Source organism: Rosa rugosa, chromosome 1 (assembly GCF_958449725.1).
Source record: "Rosa rugosa chromosome 1, drRosRugo1.1, whole genome shotgun sequence".
In the NCBI taxonomy this organism is placed as follows: Eukaryota; Viridiplantae; Streptophyta; class Magnoliopsida; order Rosales; family Rosaceae; genus Rosa; species Rosa rugosa.
The window spans coordinates 20,188,222-20,206,091 of NC_084820.1; the positions used below are offsets into that span (position 1 = coordinate 20,188,222).

Consider the following 17,870-nt stretch of genomic DNA (forward strand, 5'->3'; position numbering starts at 1 on the left):
AAAATAAAGACTTGTTTGACAATCTATTGTTTGAATGCATTTTTAACGACATTTAATTGTTGTTTGTAAATTACTTATACTTGGGTAAATTATGCTCATCTGTCGTCTAAATAGTTGTAAGACTTTATTTTGACGTCGTCTGTCTTGTATTCCAACCACAGTTTTAAGTTTTTATGTTGTCTGATAGAAAATAAAACTTCGCGTTTCTGTTGTTTGATAATCAATTGAACTTCAGTTTTATGTTGTCTGTTAGAAGTATTTATGTTGTTTGATAGTGAATTGAACTTCATTCTGTACAGTAGTCATCAAAAAGGCAGATTAATTATAAGATCTGAAATCAGCAAATTCCTCATTGCATAAATTAACCCACCAAAATACATTTCCATCAGTAGCATAATACTAAACTAGCTAGCATGCTAGCCTTTACATTAACTGATTTTAATTACTGCCATTGTTGCACGGATCCTAATCTAACTAAGACAAAAACCTAGTAGCATCCATAGAGTAGTTACAGCAACTGCATGCATTTGTTCAACACTTTCCATCAACTGCATGCATTTGTTCAACACTTTCCATCAGTTCTGTCAAAATGCACAAAAGCAGTTCGTAGACACTATTACTGCTCATAACCTACCAGAAACAAAAGCATTTATATAGGCTGATACTTAATTTTCTAGGAACTTCAAAACATGCTTAGCCCATTCCGCTCGGATCTCATCAATATCCTTGTCTGTGTAAACCAAATTTGACCTCGTTCCCCACTGCAATAAGGAAATGCAGCAAATTAAATATGAAAGTTATATGCACAAAGCATGCACTATATTATTCACAGAAATTTCTTATCTAAGTACCTTTTATCTACTCAACTACTGATTATACCAAGCCTAAATGCCTCGAACAAAGAGAGCTTCAACTAACAGAAACAATATATATATGATAGAACATTTCATAGGACAAAGTCAAGGATGGTCACTCTTTTTGAGTTTATAACGAATATGTAATTATGCATCATGTGAATATAGGAACCATTACAGTATATATCTGCAAATTAAAACTTAAAGTATTGTTATGCTTCTAGACCAGGTAAATTTCACATATACCACTTAACCATCTCAACAACATGAACAATATCATTCTATCTCAATAATTCGTAAGAGAAAATTCATCTTCTTTACCTCTGTGTATGCCAGATCTTTGAAACCACTTCATACCTCTCCCTGTTCAATATGCACAACCTCCAAAATCAGGCAGCAATACTTTTACTTCTACATAAATTAAATCAATTTCTATAAGAGCAGTTTTTTTGGGGATCAGCAAAAAAAACAAGCCGTAATCTGCAATCCAAAAGAAAACATAAATTGATTTCTTAATGCATAAACGTTAAGAGGAGATTCCAAAAGAAAAAAAAAAGGGAAAGAAGGAAAGAAGAGACCTTGGCAATCTGCAATCCAAGTATTATGAGCCACTCAGTAGCAATAATTCCAAGTTGCTTCCAATACACATTTTCAAGAACAGAAACCTGTTGGGAGAGTCATAGAAATCAATCCCTAAAACCATGCATCTAGACAAAAGTTTTAAGCTTCAGAATTGTTACCTCTCTTTTAGCTAGATTGGTTTCTGTTGTGTCATCTCCTTTGCATATTTACCAGCCTGAAAGAAAGCATTCCATAATCTTAAAGACATCAGCTAGATTGGTTTCTGAGCCTCTACTATTGATTGCTTATCCTTCAAATCCTGAACACCTGTTTGCACCTGTGCATGATGTTAACAAAAACCAAATAAATCAGAGAAAATGAAAAGGCAGCATTAACACAGTAATTAAAAAAATAAAAGAGTTCATAGTCATTTGTTTTACTAAAATGCCAAAGGCAGCCAAAACAAATCCACAGGAATAAGAAGGTAAAGTGGCAACATACATCTCTAAGAATAGTCTCCATTTGTCTCATCTTTCCATCAGCATTTCCATGATTGTTTCCCACAGATACCTTCAAATCATCAACATAATTCTCAAGGTGGCGGGTTCTGCTCTCAAGTTGTGTTAGTCGTGCACTAATACCTTCCATAACTTGAAGTAAATTATCAGCATACTTCTTCATGGTGTGGTCAATCTCTGATATGATTGTAGCATCAGGAACATTTCGGTCCTTCTCCACAACATCTTTTGAACGTTTGAAGGAATCCACAGAACCATAATTCTGTATAAAACAAAAAAATGGAAACACTATCACCATCTAGTGGAAGTGAGACAAATGCCAACCTCATAAGGTTAAGTATCAACGACGTCTACTTAAAGTCTAGCACGCATAGCCATATTTGAAAAAGGAATATAAAGAGGGTAGAACAATCACCATAAGGCCCTATGATTTTTGGTCTGTACCTTTTCAAATTTTTACAAACATGTGTAAAAATCCACCATGGTAAATATTAATACTCTCAAAAGCATAATCTTCAGTCAGCCTACTCTCAAACAATAACATGTGTAAAAATCCACCATGGTAAATATTAATACTCTAAAAAACATTATCATGCTCGTTCACACACTGCCCTCAGGAAAATTCAGTACAGTTCTCTAGTTCTAAACATTTAATTGCAACTTCCAGAAGCATAACATACAAATTTTCGATTAAGTTAATAGCAAAACGGATTATGCAAAATCTCACTGCATATAGAACTAAGAAACTAGCACCATGAAGAATGAGATTCTGAGAGAGGGGTTAATTACTCTGATGGGAGTATTGGTGTTGGACTTGGACTCTTGGGAGTTCCAAGCCCTAGTGGATCCTCCTCCACCTCCGAGATTAGGTGTAGCATCAAAACTTGGGGATTGCGAAGAGGCTCCAGTGATGGGACGGATGGGCTGGAAATCATAGTTCGGCAAGATATCTTCCTTCTTGCAAATCATGGCACAGAAAATCAATGTCTAATACGATTAAAAGACCAAAGAAATAATGATCATGACCAAAGAAATATGCAATCAGAGATGTGAAACAGAAAAGTCAGAGACTAATCCTTGGAAACTCACAAAGTCTAATGCTTTTTGTGAATCAGAATTGCATTAATTTAGTTCTTGCTAACTGAGTTGCATCACAAGAAGAAAAGCAGGCAGAAAATGTAGAAAGCTATGACTGAACATAACACAAGAACTCCATACAGCACAAGGAAAAAGCTAATCATTCAAATTTCATCCAAGGCAAGCACACAGCCAATACAGCCAATACTTCTATATACATTTATATATGTTACAAGCATCTTAATTTCTGTAATATACACACACACACCTAAACCTGCTCGGCTCAAACAAGATGCTTAATTTGTGGTCTTAAGTTTTCCCATTCAGAACCCACTAAGAAGAATCTGATACCCAGGAAGAGGAGAGAGAGAGAGAGGAGAAATCGAACAGAGAAAAGCCTTCATCTTGGTGGCCGCAACAGAGAGATACGCTGAAAGTATCAGAATAAGAATCAAATAGTTACCTGCACAGGCGGAGATGAGGAAATGGGCGACGACCATTGCGGCCAAGGTCGAGTCCGAGGAGGTGACCGTGGTGATGGGCTCTCACACTTCTTCAACACCAGATGCACATTCTTCCTCAGATCTGAAGGAATTTGAAAAAAAAGATCAGAAACAAGCTCCAATTAAGTTTTGGGGGAGATGAGAGAGAAGTACTCACTCACCTGATGACCAGATTCCTTTACACCAATGGGACGGCATTCAGCGAGGATGAAGGCGGAGAGGGCGAGGGAGAGGTAGAGAGAGAGAGAGAGAGAGAGAGAGCATGAGGTTTGTGTAGGGAAACGCCATCGGAAATTCGAAGGTGGAAGATCCGAGGATTACATGGGTAGGTGAATTTGGGTGTTTGCTATGATGGATAGAGAGGGAGGACGAGAGAGACAGGCTTTGGGAGAGTTTTTTTCATTTCTTTTTTCAGCTCAATCTCGTGGGTTTTCATAGCAAACTTTAAAAAGAGGGAAACAATAGCGGTTCAATCAAATACGGGAGGGAATACTATAGATTAATTAGGGTTTGTTTCCCATTTACTCAGACGACATATGAATGTCGTCTTAAATTTCCACTTGTCTCCCGTTTACTCAGACGACATATGAATGTTGTCCTAACTTTCCACTTTTTCATGCGAATTTTTCAGTTCTTTCAGACGACAGATATCTGTCGTCTCAATTTTCTAACTTACTAAAAAGATGAAAAAACTGAAATAATATGGATTCTCATGCTATTCAGACTACAGAATTAATTTATATGTCGTCTAAATAAGTTTAAAAGATTCAGACGACAGAAAACAAAAATTCTGTCGTCTGAAATGTGTCGTCTGAAGGCATTATTGGCATAGTGATTAGAGCATCTTTAGCAGACTCTCTGTTTTGGCTCCTTAGCTATATTTGGAGAACATGTTTAGCTTTTTATCTATTTTAGCAGCTGCACTAGACTCCTAAGTGGCTCTCCATTATAACTTTTATCTATCTCGCTCCTAATATAGAGAGCGAGATGAGGGCCTCTATAATTTAAAACATTTTTTTGAGTATTTTAAGTAATTTATAAATACATTTAAGTTATTTAATATTTATTTAAAAAATAATAAAAATTTAAAACTAGCTAAAATAGAGAGCACTGATGCAAACGTATTTCTAAAGTGGCTAGCCACAATGATTTTGTAGCTACTGTGGCAAAAAATTAACTCAAAAATGGCTAGCATTGCTAAAGATGCTCTTAGTGTAGTATGCTATTTGTAATGGCTTATTTTGTTCGCGCTTTGAACAAGTCATTATTGTAATGCTTGCTGAATCGCATAAATGGATGACATTTTCAATTCAAAAATAAATAAATAAATAAAAACTTATAGTACTAAAAAACTACCACAACAAGGGTTGTCAGAAAAGGTAATTTGTGCTTGAAAATTAGATATAAACCCAAAAAATAAAAGCTTCTATTGGGAAAAATCCATGTATATTTTTCTTTCAATTTACACCCACTCTACATAAGCAAACCTTCCATATAGAGTATATGTCTATAATTAATAGTTTTTCTCATTTTTTTTATATATCTAATTTGCCCTTCTGAATGTTGAGAGTTAAATCAAGTATCTTCCTTAATCTTATCATCCATTTGAATTTGAAATATTGAGCTGAAAAATCAATGCGTTTTGACTTTATCATAATCAATTACGTCCTTAATTTTTTCCTTGCTTTATATTGTGATTACTGACTTGAGTATATAGTTCTGTACATGCTCATTACAATAGTATTTCATTTCCAACACAAATTTTAGTTCTTGTTTTCCTTATATGTAGGTATTTTCTTTCTGAATAGAATCTCAAATTTCTTTTCCTTGACGGGATCAATTATTGTTTCAAAAGATGGAAAGAGACTTTGATTCAAACACTGAGAGAAAATATTTTTCTTGCTTGAAAGAAAGGGCAGGGGGCAAGCATGCATGTACTAGGTGTAAAACCATAGTTACATGCTCACAACATATGCACAACAATCATAATAGGATTAAGGCTTACCTTCAGCAATCACTGTCATGGATTCCATCTTATGCAGCTGCTAAACACGATCACTGAATATGGTCTTCTGTTACTTACCAACTTGCTTCTCAATGGACAGAACAATATGCAATAGTCGTGGTAGTAATCAGGGACCAATTCATCTGTATATATATGAGACTTAAACCTCAAGAAGCTTCCCATTAAAGCATTCCTTGTCGGTTTAGGTTTCACTCTTAGATTCCTAATGTATCACAACTTGTAGCCTTTCTTGTCGACTAAGCAATGGATTACTATCCTTAATGAATTGATACACTATTCATTAAGTTACTAGTATTGATTTACTGTTTGTATCCATGTTAAACTAGGATTGATATTAAGCTAATCATCAATTACTTTATGATGATATGTGTTATGTCCATATTTGATCTTACAATCTCCCCCTTGGACTCACACATATCATGCTCGATGATTTGCACCAGAGAACATCAAAACCTACTTAACTTACTGAAGTGCGCGCCAGATAACAAACTCAAATCGAAAATCCATTCCAACATGGTCAGATCACAGTTATTTATGCAGAGCAAGAAACAATATACATTTTAACAAAAATGCAGAGTTTCAAAACCACTAACATAAGCTTCTGCAATCCACATATGTTCAACCAGAAGTGATACAATATATGTTAATGTGTATCAACAAGTAAACATATATTAGGTCCTACTTTATGTTTCTAAATCCAGAAACTCAAGCAAATTCACTGAACACTGATGGCTTAAAAATATTGCTTGAACCTTAACATCATGCTTCACATGATTTAAGCCATCTGATAGCAAGTATGATATTCAAAACAAGATGATAATTTCCAAAATAAAACAATAAAGCTGCAGCAAAATCATAACTGGAAATACCTCAAAAGTTTATTGATAATAATAAAATCTGTCATTACAAACAAGTTGTGATAAATAAAGTCAAAAGACCACAACTAAAAAAATACAAGAACTCAAAAACCTTAGAAATTTAAATTGCTCCAACTGGATTAACTCTCTACTGAACCTAAGCATCTAGACTAGCTAAAACTCCAATGTTGGCTGTATGCTTCTGGAATGCTGCTACTGACAATGCCTTGGTGAAGGGGTCTGCTAGCTGTGAATTCGTGTCAATGCTCAAAACAGCTATCTCACCATGCTTAACCCTTTCTCTAACACTGTAATACTTTAAATCAATATGCTTAGAATTATTTGATCTTTTACTGTTCTTGCTAAAGAAAACTGCAGCTTCATTATCGCAATAAATCACAAGTGTGTCTGCCACAATGTGACTTAACACTTTGGTCTGCATCAAGAAATTCCTGATCCAAAGTCCTTCACACACAGTTTCATATACTGCAATAAATTCAGCTTGCATGGTGGAGGTTGAAACTAGAGTTTGCTTCATGGTTTTCCAAGCAACTGCACCTCCTGCTAGCATGTACACGTATCCACAAGTTGACTTCTTGGAGTCTGGATAATTCCCTGCGAAATCAGAATCTGAAAATCCAACGAGGTTCAGATCCTCCACTTGCCTATAAACTAGCATGTGACTTTTAGTTTTCTGCAGGTATCTCAACACTTTCTTCCCAGCTACCCAATGTTCATGGCTTGGATTAGACTGAAATCTTGATAAAATCCCTACTGCAAAAGACAAGTCTGGCCTAGTGCAGACTTGTGCATACATGAGACTTCCTACAAGTCTAGCATAAGGCTTTGACTCCATATTTTCTTTCACAACATCACTTTTGGAACTTTGCTTCTTGGTTAGTTTATCTCCTTTGGACATGGGGACTTCTCCAGTTGCACACTTCTCCATACCAAATCTCTTCAAAACTTTGGTAATATAATTCTGTTGAGACAAACCAAGTAGTCTCTGTGCTCTATCTCTTTTAATCTCAATGCCTAGTACATAGGATGCTTCTCCTAAGTCTTTCATGTCAAAATTCTTTGACAGAAAGCTCTTGGTGTCTTTAAGCAGTTTAATGTTACTGCTAGCCAAAAGTATATCATCAACATAAAGTACTAGGAAAATAAAATTGTTCCCAACTGTCTTCAAGTAAACACACTCATCAACAAGATTCTCTGTAAATCCAAAAGTAGAAATCACAGAATCAAATTTCTTGTACCACTGTCTAGAAGCTTGTTTAAGGCCATAAATTGATTTTCTTAACCTGCATACTAAGTTTTCACTTCCAGCTTGCACAAAACCTTCTGGCTGCTTCATATAAATCACTTCATCTAGTTCACCATTCAAAAAGGCTGTCTTAACATCCATTTGGTGTAGCTCCATATCAAAGTGAGCAACTAAAGCCATGATTATTCTAAATGAGTCTTTTGTAGAAACTGGAGAAAAAGTCTCAGTAAAGTCAATGCCCTCCTTCTGTGTAAAACCCTTGGCAACTAATCTTGCTTTATGTCTCTCTATATTGCCATTTGCATCTCTTTTGGTTTTGAAAACCCATTTACAACCTATAGGTTTCTGATTTGGGTCAGGTTCAACTAATTCCCAAACTGCATTTTGACTCATGGAATTAATTTCTGCTTCCATTGCTAGCTGCCATTGATGAGATTCACTACTTTCAATGGCCTGGTTAAATGTAGTTGGATCATTGTCCTCTGCACAATCTATTTCAATTTCTGCTTCTTGCAGATAAACAATGTAGTCACTATCTTCCCCCCCATAAGTTGGTTTTCTTGCTCGCTGTGATCTTCTAGGCTGAGGGTTGTCAGTTACGTGGTCAGTTACCTGACCAGTGACAGTTACTTGGTCAGTTACGTGGTCAGTGACATGACCAGTGACAGGTACTTGACCAGTTACTTGGTCAGTGACATGACTAGTTACAGGTACTCGACCAGTGACTTGGTCAGATACTTGACCAGTTACATGGTCAATGACTTGTCCAGTGACAGTTACTCGGTCAGTGACATGGTCAGTTGCTTGACTAGTTATAGGTACGTGATCAGTTACTTGGTCAGTTACTCGACCAGTGACTTGATCAGTTACTTCTTGTTCTAAAGGCAATGCTACGCTTATATTCTCATCCGACACAATTTCCTCAAAATCTGAGGATAAATCCTCAAGGTTTGTATTGTGAACTTTTTCACTTAGAAACTTTACTTGATGTGTTTCAAAAATTCTAGGTGAATGATAAGCAGAATATAATTTATAGCATTTAGATTTATCTGGATAACCTATAAAATAGCAACTAACTGTCTTAGGATCAAGTTTATTCAAGCTTGGATTATAAATCCTAGCTTCTGCATGGCATCCCCAAACATGGCAGTGATGAAGACTAGGTTTCCTGCCACACCAAAGCTCAAAAGCAGTATTTTCTATGGCTTTGCTAGGTGTTCTGTTGCAAATATAATTTGCAGTTTTTAAAGCCTCACCCCACAGAAATTTAGGCAAACCTGTTGTACACATCATGCATCTAACCATGTTCAAAAGAGTCCTATTCTTTCTCTCTGCAACACCATTCTGTTGTGGGTTATAGGGTGTTGTATATTGAGCTTTAATTCCATTGTCTTGTAAAAACAAGGCAAATGGACCCTTTTGTTGGCCGGATTCAGTGTACTTGCCATAGAACTCACCTCCTCTATCTGATCTTACTGTTTTGATTTTCTTTTCTAGTTGATTTTCTACTTCAGACTTAAAGATTTGAAAGGCTTTCAATGCTTGTGCCTTTTCTGAAAGTAGATAAATATAACTGTATCTAGAAAAGTCATCAATGAATGTGATAAAATACACATTTCCACAGATAGTTTGATGCCTAAATGGTCCACATATATCAGTGTGTATGAGTTCTAATAAATTTTGGCTTCTATATGCAGTCTTCTTTCTAGTATTAGTTATTTTTCCCTTAAAGCATTCAACACAGTCTGTTAGATCAGAAAAATCAAGTTCATTTAGGATGTTGTTTTTCACCAAAATTTTCAGTCTCTCTTTTGAAACATGGCCGAGTCTTCTATGCCATAAAAATGCAGACTTTTCATTTAGTTTGGTTCTTTTAACACCTGTTAAAGTGCTAGTACTGTTAGTGTTATTTTCAACAAGTAAAATTTCTTGTTGAGCCATTGAACAATTTAACTGTAAATAATCATTCATAATAACACCAGAACCAATTTGAACAGAATTTTTAGAAATAAGAATTCCATTACTATCCATAACAAGTCTACAACCAGATTTTACTAAAAGAGAAACTGAAACCAAATTCCTTCTCATGGAAGGTACATAAAAAACATTGTCCAGAACTAATAATTTTCCTAATCCTAAATCGAGCTTTAAGGTTCCAATAGCCTTGACTGCTACTCTCATGCCATTTCCTACACACAGGTTCACTTCATCACTTTTTGGGATTCTCCTCCTTATGAATCCCTGCAAAGAATTAGTAATATGAATAGGTGAGCCTGAATCTATCCACCAAGACTGTGGTTCAACATTTATAAGATTAATTTCTAAGGAAAAAACTGTATTAGAAAAAATCTTACCCTTTTTGGCTAACCAGTTCTTATAGCCAGTGCAGTCCTTTTTCATGTGTCCTACTCTTTTGCAAAAGTAGCACTTGAACCTGAATGGCCTGTTTTCCTTGGCCACTACAGCTGTTGAACTCTTAGTTATGGCTTTGGTAGGCTTGAGCTTATTCTGGGGCTTTTTCCTTTTAGGCTTCTCAATGAGGTTAATGGTTGTAGCAGGTTCCTTTTCTTCCTTGATCCTAGATTCCTCATCCACACAGATGGATATAAGTTCATCTAGAGTCCAGTTTCCCTTTTGAGAGTTGTAACTGGTCCTACGATGACTAAAACTGTTAGGCAAGGAATGTAGTGCATAATGCACTACTTGCTCATCCCTAACCCCCATTAAGAGTTCCCTGAGTCTGCCATTTATATTGATCATCTTCATAATATGTTCTCTAACTCCCCTTGAACCCATGTACTTCAAATCATGAAACTCCTTGGTTAGCCTAGCTGCTTCTGCTTTTTCACTTTCTTTAAACTTAGCACCTATGAGTTCCAGAAAATCTGATGCTAGCTCAGGCTCTTCTATACTTCCCCTGACAGTCTTAGACATAGATGTTCTGATGAGGTTCTTAGCCATTCTATTGGATCTATGCCACTTCTTGTAAAGGTCAGTATCTTTCTTGGTGCTTTTTCATTTAACTCTTCAGGCTTATCCTCAGTAAAGCAGTAGTCTATGTTCTCATGCATTCCCATATAATTTTCCACAGAGTCTAGCCAAGCTCTATAGTTGGTTCCAGTTAACATCAAGACACTGTTCAAGTTCATGTAAGAGTTACCTAAGGAGCAAAACAAAAATTCGAGTGAGTTCTCAGTTTGTAAAGAAAATATGTTTAAGTTTTCTGTGTTTTATTTAGCTTTAAGTAACCAAAACAAGAACATACAGAAAACCTAAACAACCATACTTGCATTCATGTCAGTCCATAACAAAAACAATATTAAGCATCACTTTTGAGCAGAAACTTAATATCCTGGAGTTCTTTATCAATATGCCATGTTCAATGAAAACAAGTTATCCAAAGAAATTTATCCACATCTTTAGACAGAAGAAAAATTTCTAAGTATCCGAATTTATTTTCATCAAGCATGCATACTGCTGTTTTGTATTCTAAAACCACACTTGACCACTTCTTTGGAAGATAAAATTGAAGCGTAGTTTTAAAACACAAAACACAATTTCAGTTTTGTTACTCGATCAGGTACAGTTACTTGGTCAGTTACTTGACCAGTTACACGTACCTGATCAATGTTTTCTGCCAACATCAATGAAGGATGCTTTGTGCATCATAATCACTTGTGCCAACAGAAAACCACAAAACATATGAGCTCTTTTACTTTACATTCTATCCAGATTCATCCTTGTAAGAAAGTTAAGCTCTTGTATCTGTCAATTTTAATAACGTGTAAACAAAATCTGGGAGATTTTTGTTCTTCATACAAGTTCACACAATCACAGATACAATACCACATCATCAATCAATTCAACATGCATATTCAAGCATAACCAAAATTGGTTCGATTCCAAGAAACCACAGAACAATCAAGAAATTGTAAATTTCATCCGGTCACCATCTACTCTAGCCTAACGCACGCCGGGAATGCTACTAGGGTTCTTGGGCACAATCAAAACTTTAATTATCATGCTATGAATCGAAAACAATTTTCACAGAAAAACCTGTTTTTGCTTTTTCCCCAATTTGCTGCTAAAAAATCATAGCGAAAGCGTGAATTTTATAATTAACCAGATGCAGCAGTCGACTTAAGTAACTTACCTTGATCAGGTACCTGACCAGTTACTTGGTCAGTTACCTGGTCAGTTACTTACTTGGTCAGGTACCTGATCAGTTACATGACCAGTGACTTGGTCAATAATCTGATCAGTTACTTGACCCGTAAAGCAAAAACCCTTAAAAAAATTTATGTTTGTTTTGCAAAACCCTAAAACGATTTTTCATATTTGTGAGCCTATGCTCTGATACCAATTGTAAAACCATAGTTACATGCTCACAACATATGCACAACAATCATAATAGGATTAAGGCTTACCTTCAGCAATCACTGTCATGGATTCCATCTTATGCAGCTGCTAAACACGATCACTGAATATGGTCTTCTGTTACTTACCAACTTGCTTCTCAATGGACAGAACAATATGCAATAGTCGTGGTAGTAATCAGGGACCAATTCATCTGTATATATATGAGACTTAAACCTCAAGAAGCTTCCCATTAAAGCATTCCTTGTCGGTTTAGGTTTCACTCTTAGATTCCTAATGTATCACAACTTGTAGCCTTTCTTGTCGACTAAGCAATGGATTACTATCCTTAATGAATTGATACACTATTCATTAAGTTACTAGTATTGATTTACTGTTTGTATCCATGTTAAACTAGGATTGATATTAAGCTAATCATCAATTACTTTATGATGATATGTGTTATGTCCATATTTGATCTTACACTAGGTTGCAAGTAAAATAGAAAGTTTAAATTACCGAAAAGTAAATTTACTTAAATCTATATAACCTTTGAATTCAGAAAATTATATAAAGATAAACTCCATAATATTTAAAGATGATGTTAATCTTGCTATCTTTATCACACCAACTTTATATAAAGTCAAAAAATATCGGAGGTCTTAGGTTTTCCTCTGAGACTTTGGGTTTTCTCGGTGTTGGCTGCGTGATCTTGTCCGGCGGCGCCCCGGCTCTGGCGTGGGCCTCTGGTCTCGCCGGTGCATGGTGGCTGTTGCCGGACGGGGATTTGGTGTCTTCGAGGTGGTGGAGGCGGAAGCATTGCAGGCGACTTTCCTTTGCCTTGATTGAGGTTGGCGGCTTTGCTAATGGTGGTTCCGGTCTGGGTCGAGTGGTGCAGATCTTTATCCGGAGCAGGAGCGTCCGGCGCTGGGTGGGAAGGCGGTGTTGTTTTGCGGTGCTATTGGGTATGGTCTGCGGTGGTAGGGGTCGATAGGAGGCGGCGGAGCAGGTGGGTTCTCGGAGGAGTTTTTTCAAGCCGCGTTGTTCTATTGGCGGGGAGGATGGTTGAGATGGCTGGGTTTTGATTTTTGGGGATCACCACAGATCATATCTGCAGCGGGGTGAAGCGACAAAGCCAACTGGGGAGAGCGAGCGACAAGTGCGAGCCTCCTTCCCTGGGGAGGGATCTGATCTTAGCAGGTTTGGGCGCCGTCTGGACTGGATTGGATTTGCTCTGGTCGTGGTGGCATGAACTAGTATGGTCGTCATGGGTGGCGGATCTGACAGGGCAAGGTAGTCGGTGGTCCGTCGGCAGTGGGGGGTTTAGGCCAAGCTCGGCCTGCTAGTGAAGTTTCTCCTGCTTGGGTCTCGGCCTGCGGTGTTTGGGCAGGGGCTAGATGGAGTTTGGGCCTGGGTCTGTGTTTGGGCTCAAGTCCCAAAATGGGTTATTTTATGTTATTTGCATGTTAAATTAGGATTTGGTTTCTTTTATTTTGTTTTTTAGCAATAAGTTACTATCAAGGTTTTGCTTTAAGTTTAGTTGTTGGGTCGGGTGCACTGCAATTTTGGCATAGACAATCTTCTATTCGGAGGTCTAGAGGTCATTCCTGTTCTGGAGTTAGGTCAACAGTGGTGGTGAAATTTTCTGGCGGTGGCATAGACAATCATCCTTGGCCTTCTAGTGGGTTTGCTCCTATCTGATCTCGAGTCGGAGGTGATGGCGATTTGGTGCATTTGTGGATTGACGGTGTTGACATTAAGGTGGCCATGGTCTTGGGTTTAATTTTAGTCTCAGGTCTGATGGTCCAGCATTTCTTTTTGGTCGGGTTCGAAGTCACAACTAATGTAGACTTGGTCGATCAAAGGCAGGTCAGGAGGACTCTGGGTGGCGAGTTAGTGTTGACAAAGTTGTGTATCAAGAAATTCACTGCACCTGCGCATCTTGTCTTTGCCTTTTAATTGTAGTGCAAGTTAAGTCTGTAGTTGAGTCGGGGCCTTGTTGGCTCCGTTAGTCTGTCATTATGGAGTTCCAGTGTGAAGTCCAGTGGCCATTTCTGTGTTTGAGATGATGACAAAACTCATTGTACCCATTTCATTATTAATGAAGTTTCTTCTTGATCAAAAAAAAAATGTTAATCTTGCTAGTTGGCTTATGTTTATCAGATATAAATGATGACAATATCTGTAATTCTTCGAAAAACAAAATCTAATATTTATCCTAGTTGGCAATAATTGGGTGTAGATTGAAAAGAAATAACAGGTGGATTTTTTTTCATTAGATTTTTTAGGAATTGGGTGTATAATAATTTGCCGCTTATAATTTTTTTTTTTTTCATCAAAAGAGATCAACCCATTATATAGATTCAACAAGCAGTACAAAAACGAAACACCCCTATGGGGTCGACATAAAGAATCGTTTCTTAGAGTACCCTGAGATTCCTATTCTAAACAAGAACAAGAACCTAATATACTCCCAGTACACTCACCTTTTAGAAAGTCCACGCACCATTATTTCAAACAAAGACCTAGGCACTCCGAAGCAGAATAAAAAACCCTCAGAGCTACGAGTCTTTGAGACCAAGATCAAAAATTAAAAAACAGTTGGAGTAGAGGATGACGTATCACCATCCACTCCGTCTTCATTCATCAGAGCTGCGCCAATTGAGAAGTTCCAATCAGCCTCAGCCCAGCAAGAGACCCTTGCAGCCCAATATCCAGCCCACAAGGACCCCAACATCCAAACTCGGGCCCAATAACCCCAACCATGAGCTTTTCCATCCCAAGTCCAACAACTCTGGAACCCAAAATCTGGTCCAACAACTCTTAACCCAAATTAAGGCCCAAAGAGCCCAATGCATGGAAGTTGCTATGGACACCCCAACACCATCTCCAAACAGTTTCCGGCCACCAACACCGTGAACCCTCGCCGCCGCTGCCAGGCCTCGGCCACCGAGAGCACGCACTACAGCCGAGTAGCCTCCACTACCCTGTTCTCGAGCGACGCCTTCCCAATCGCTATCAGAAGCAAAGCGGAGCAGATCTCTACAACCAGCCTCACCCATGTCAGCAATCTGAATAGAACTTAATCCCCGACCTCCGCCGTCCCTGGCCGACCCCCGTCGAGAACCAACAAAATCTTCAGGCCAAACCTCAACAAGCACCGATGGATCTACCATTAAGTTTCTCCCCAAAATATAACCCAGCCATAGTGAATGCTCTTCGGAAAGTCTGAAGACCAAACCATCCACCATAACATCATCCTCCAGTCGAAGCGCTGGTAAGCAACCCATATCAGTGACAGAGGAAGAAAGAAAAGCCCCAGACCAAGGCGGCTCTCCAGATGACAAAACGAACACAGCAAGCAGGCTAAGACAGTTAACCACAAGGTTAGTGATGACTGATGACCTTCGCCATCAAGGTTTGGAAATTTGAGAAGTTTTGTCGACGGTAGAAGAACGCCGAGAAAACCCTAGCAGAGCGCTAGGTCAGATAATTATATGAATTGTAAAATGCTTATAATTTAGTAGAAACTTCATTGACAACTGATAATAATATAACTGATAATGTACCACAATTTAGTCCGTGAATCAAACTCAAGATCCTTCTACTTATAAAATAAATTCTAATGTCACTAAATCAAATATTATTAGGCTTGTGCTGATGTTCTTTCACATAATCAAAGAGGAATGCGATAATCTCAAAGAGTCATTCGAGCTTCAGAATTAGTTATTTTAGTGATGACAATTTGTATCCCCATGATGTTAAAAATTCATTTTCCTTTCTCACAATTTTGTTGTCAATTCCCTAAACTAATTGTAATTATAAATGATAGTACTTCTAATATAAGGAAAAGTCTGTTATATATATCAACATATTCTCTCTAATGTTCTCTTTATTAACTAACACAACTCTATCTTATTGATCAAACACTTTTGCTCTCTTATCTATCTATCTATCTATAAAGTCAAGGCAAGAGTTTTTGTGTTAAAAAGCGACATCAAAATGTGAGTTGCCTATAATGCCTTTCTGAATAAAAAATAAGAACTTATTAGAAATCATTCAAAAAAATTATTATGGTAATGGTAAAACAAAAAACCAAATAACATAGATTAATATAAAAAAGTAGAAGAAGTTGGACAGTTGGTGCAACAAAGTTTTCACGTTTTTTCTGTTTTCAATTATAACAGTTGTTTCGCAAGGTCATGAGGCTAGTGTTTTTCTAAATAGTCTAAGCATGTGTCCATGTATCTTTCTTGAAGCTCTCTGTCTCTGAATGTTGCACTCAATTCCTTAGCCCCATCCCTATAAGCCTTCCCATCCTTATCCACCATAACCAATTTCAGTGAGTTGGCCACCGAATCCCTCGTAAACGATCCACTCTGTTCGTCTCTTGGTACCTCAATTCCAACCTTCTTGTCCCAAAGCCTAGCATTTAGCCCTTGGTCATATAAGAATGGAAACATCATAAGAGGATGTCCATAATAGAGTCCCTCTATGAGTGAACTCCAACCGCAGTGAGTCAAGAAACCGCCAATAGACTCGTGAGCCAAGATTTTGGGCTGAGGTGCCCAAGTTCTCCAAACAAGCCCCCGTCCCTCGGTTCGATCTTCAAAACCATCTGGTAGCTTGATCTCCAAGTTACCATCCCCTGAACCACTTGGTAATTTCCTCAATACCCAAAAGAAAGGCAACCCAGAAAGTTCCAATCCCAGAGCCAATTCTGTGAAGTCTTCTTGACTTGGATTCACTTCAGTTCCTAACGCAACACAGACAGCAGTCCCCTTCTCGTGCTTGTTCAACCAGTCATCAATTATAGACCAGCTCTTATCCTCCTTGTCTTCATCAGATTGCTCTACTATTGGTGGCAACAACCCCACCGGAAGCACTAAAGGTGCTGGAAGAATATCCTGAGCCAAATCCAGCCACTCACCCTCGATCTCTTTGCAACTTCGGACTAAATAGAGTTCACAATCTTTGGTCGTGAACTCCAAGCGTAACGAATCCGAAAAGCCAGAAGGGTTTTGTACAGTAGCCTCGAAATTTTTCTTGGATTCGAAAGGCTTAAAAGCCAATTTGGAATTATGAAAAGGAACCCACTCGGGTGGGACAGTGAAATCTTCTGGCCGTGTTCGAGGAGCATAGCGATCTTTTACATCAGGTGCTGTTGGCCCCAAGAAGCATACAGTGGCAGCGTTGAGGGTGCTGAAATAGGCTCGTGATATGCCTAGCTTAGTAGCTATTGGTGGCAACCAGTGAGGGGAATAATCATGCATGAATAATCCAATCTGGAGTCTGAGATTGTAGGAATTCAGAAATACCAGCTTCAAGTCCATCATGTGCTAGCTTGAGGTATGGGATAATGTGGTATGGGACATCCATGCTGGCTTCTGCGTTTTCTGGGAGGTTTTCGACCTGTGGAAGTGGGACTTGGACTAAATTGATCAAAGGGGTTAAGTTTGTAGGAATTTTGGGGAGGCGTTGGATGTTTCTTGGGGTGGAGATGAAGGAAACCTTATGCCCTCTTCGAGCTATGCACTTTGCAACCTCAAGAAATGGTATTATGTGACCAAAGGCTAGCCATGGGAATAAGGCTATGTGAAGTTGCTTGGGATCAGTGGTGGAGCTCATGGTGATGAGTTGGGGTGGTTTGGCCGCGCACATTATGCTATCGATCTTCTTGAGCTTTATAGGCAAAACTGTTAGATTTGGAATTGACATACACTACAATACAAGCAAATAAACTGTCCTCTTCAAGCACTAGTTTATGGATAACGGACCAGGTCGTACTCCTAGGACTTAATTGAACAATGGACGAGGTCATAATTTTCGGCCTAACAAGATAGCTAGAGGT

At 38.1% G+C, this 17,870-nt stretch overlaps 1 protein-coding gene and 1 pseudogene across 5 annotated transcripts; both read right to left on the reverse strand.

Moving 5' to 3' along the window:
- Positions 1-349: 349 nt before the first annotated feature.
- LOC133727528 (uncharacterized) lies at positions 350-3,942 on the reverse strand. 5 transcript variants are annotated; one of them, XM_062155123.1, is made up of 9 exons: positions 3,675-3,942; positions 3,474-3,595; positions 2,723-2,887; positions 1,917-2,195; positions 1,595-1,752; positions 1,433-1,519; positions 1,176-1,334; positions 635-761; positions 350-548 (listed from the first exon to the last, which is right to left on the reverse strand). In XM_062155123.1, the coding sequence occupies exons 1-5, from the start codon at positions 3,709-3,711 to the stop codon at positions 1,687-1,689; spliced, it is 669 nt and encodes a 222-aa protein (XP_062011107.1). In that variant the 5' UTR covers positions 3,712-3,942; the 3' UTR covers positions 350-548; positions 635-761; positions 1,176-1,334; positions 1,433-1,519; positions 1,595-1,686. The 5 variants fall into 5 exon arrangements, with proteins under 5 accessions (XP_062011107.1, XP_062011106.1, XP_062011105.1 ...); XM_062155122.1 differs by having other exon boundaries at positions 2,723-2,890; XM_062155121.1 differs by having other exon boundaries at positions 1,176-1,217; positions 2,723-2,920.
- Positions 3,943-16,197: 12,255 nt separating this feature from the next.
- On the reverse strand, positions 16,198-17,783 carry LOC133722924 (putative UDP-rhamnose:rhamnosyltransferase 1; annotated as a pseudogene).
- Positions 17,784-17,870: the final 87 nt, after the last annotated feature.

What these genes read in the sequence shown, in the direction of transcription:
- LOC133727528 (XM_062155121.1), bottom strand. Translation starts at nt 3,711, where the DNA reads ATGCCGTCCCATTGGTGTAAAGGAATCTGGTCATCAG. An exon ending in TAAAGGAATCTGGTCATCAG is followed by an intron (nt 3,596 to 3,674) that starts GTGAGTGAGTAC and finishes AAATTCCTTCAG; the next exon opens with ATCTGAGGAAGAATGTGCAT. An exon ending in ACACCAATACTCCCATCAGA is followed by an intron (nt 2,196 to 2,722) that starts GTAATTAACCCC and finishes TGTTTTATACAG; the next exon opens with AATTATGGTTCTGTGGATTC.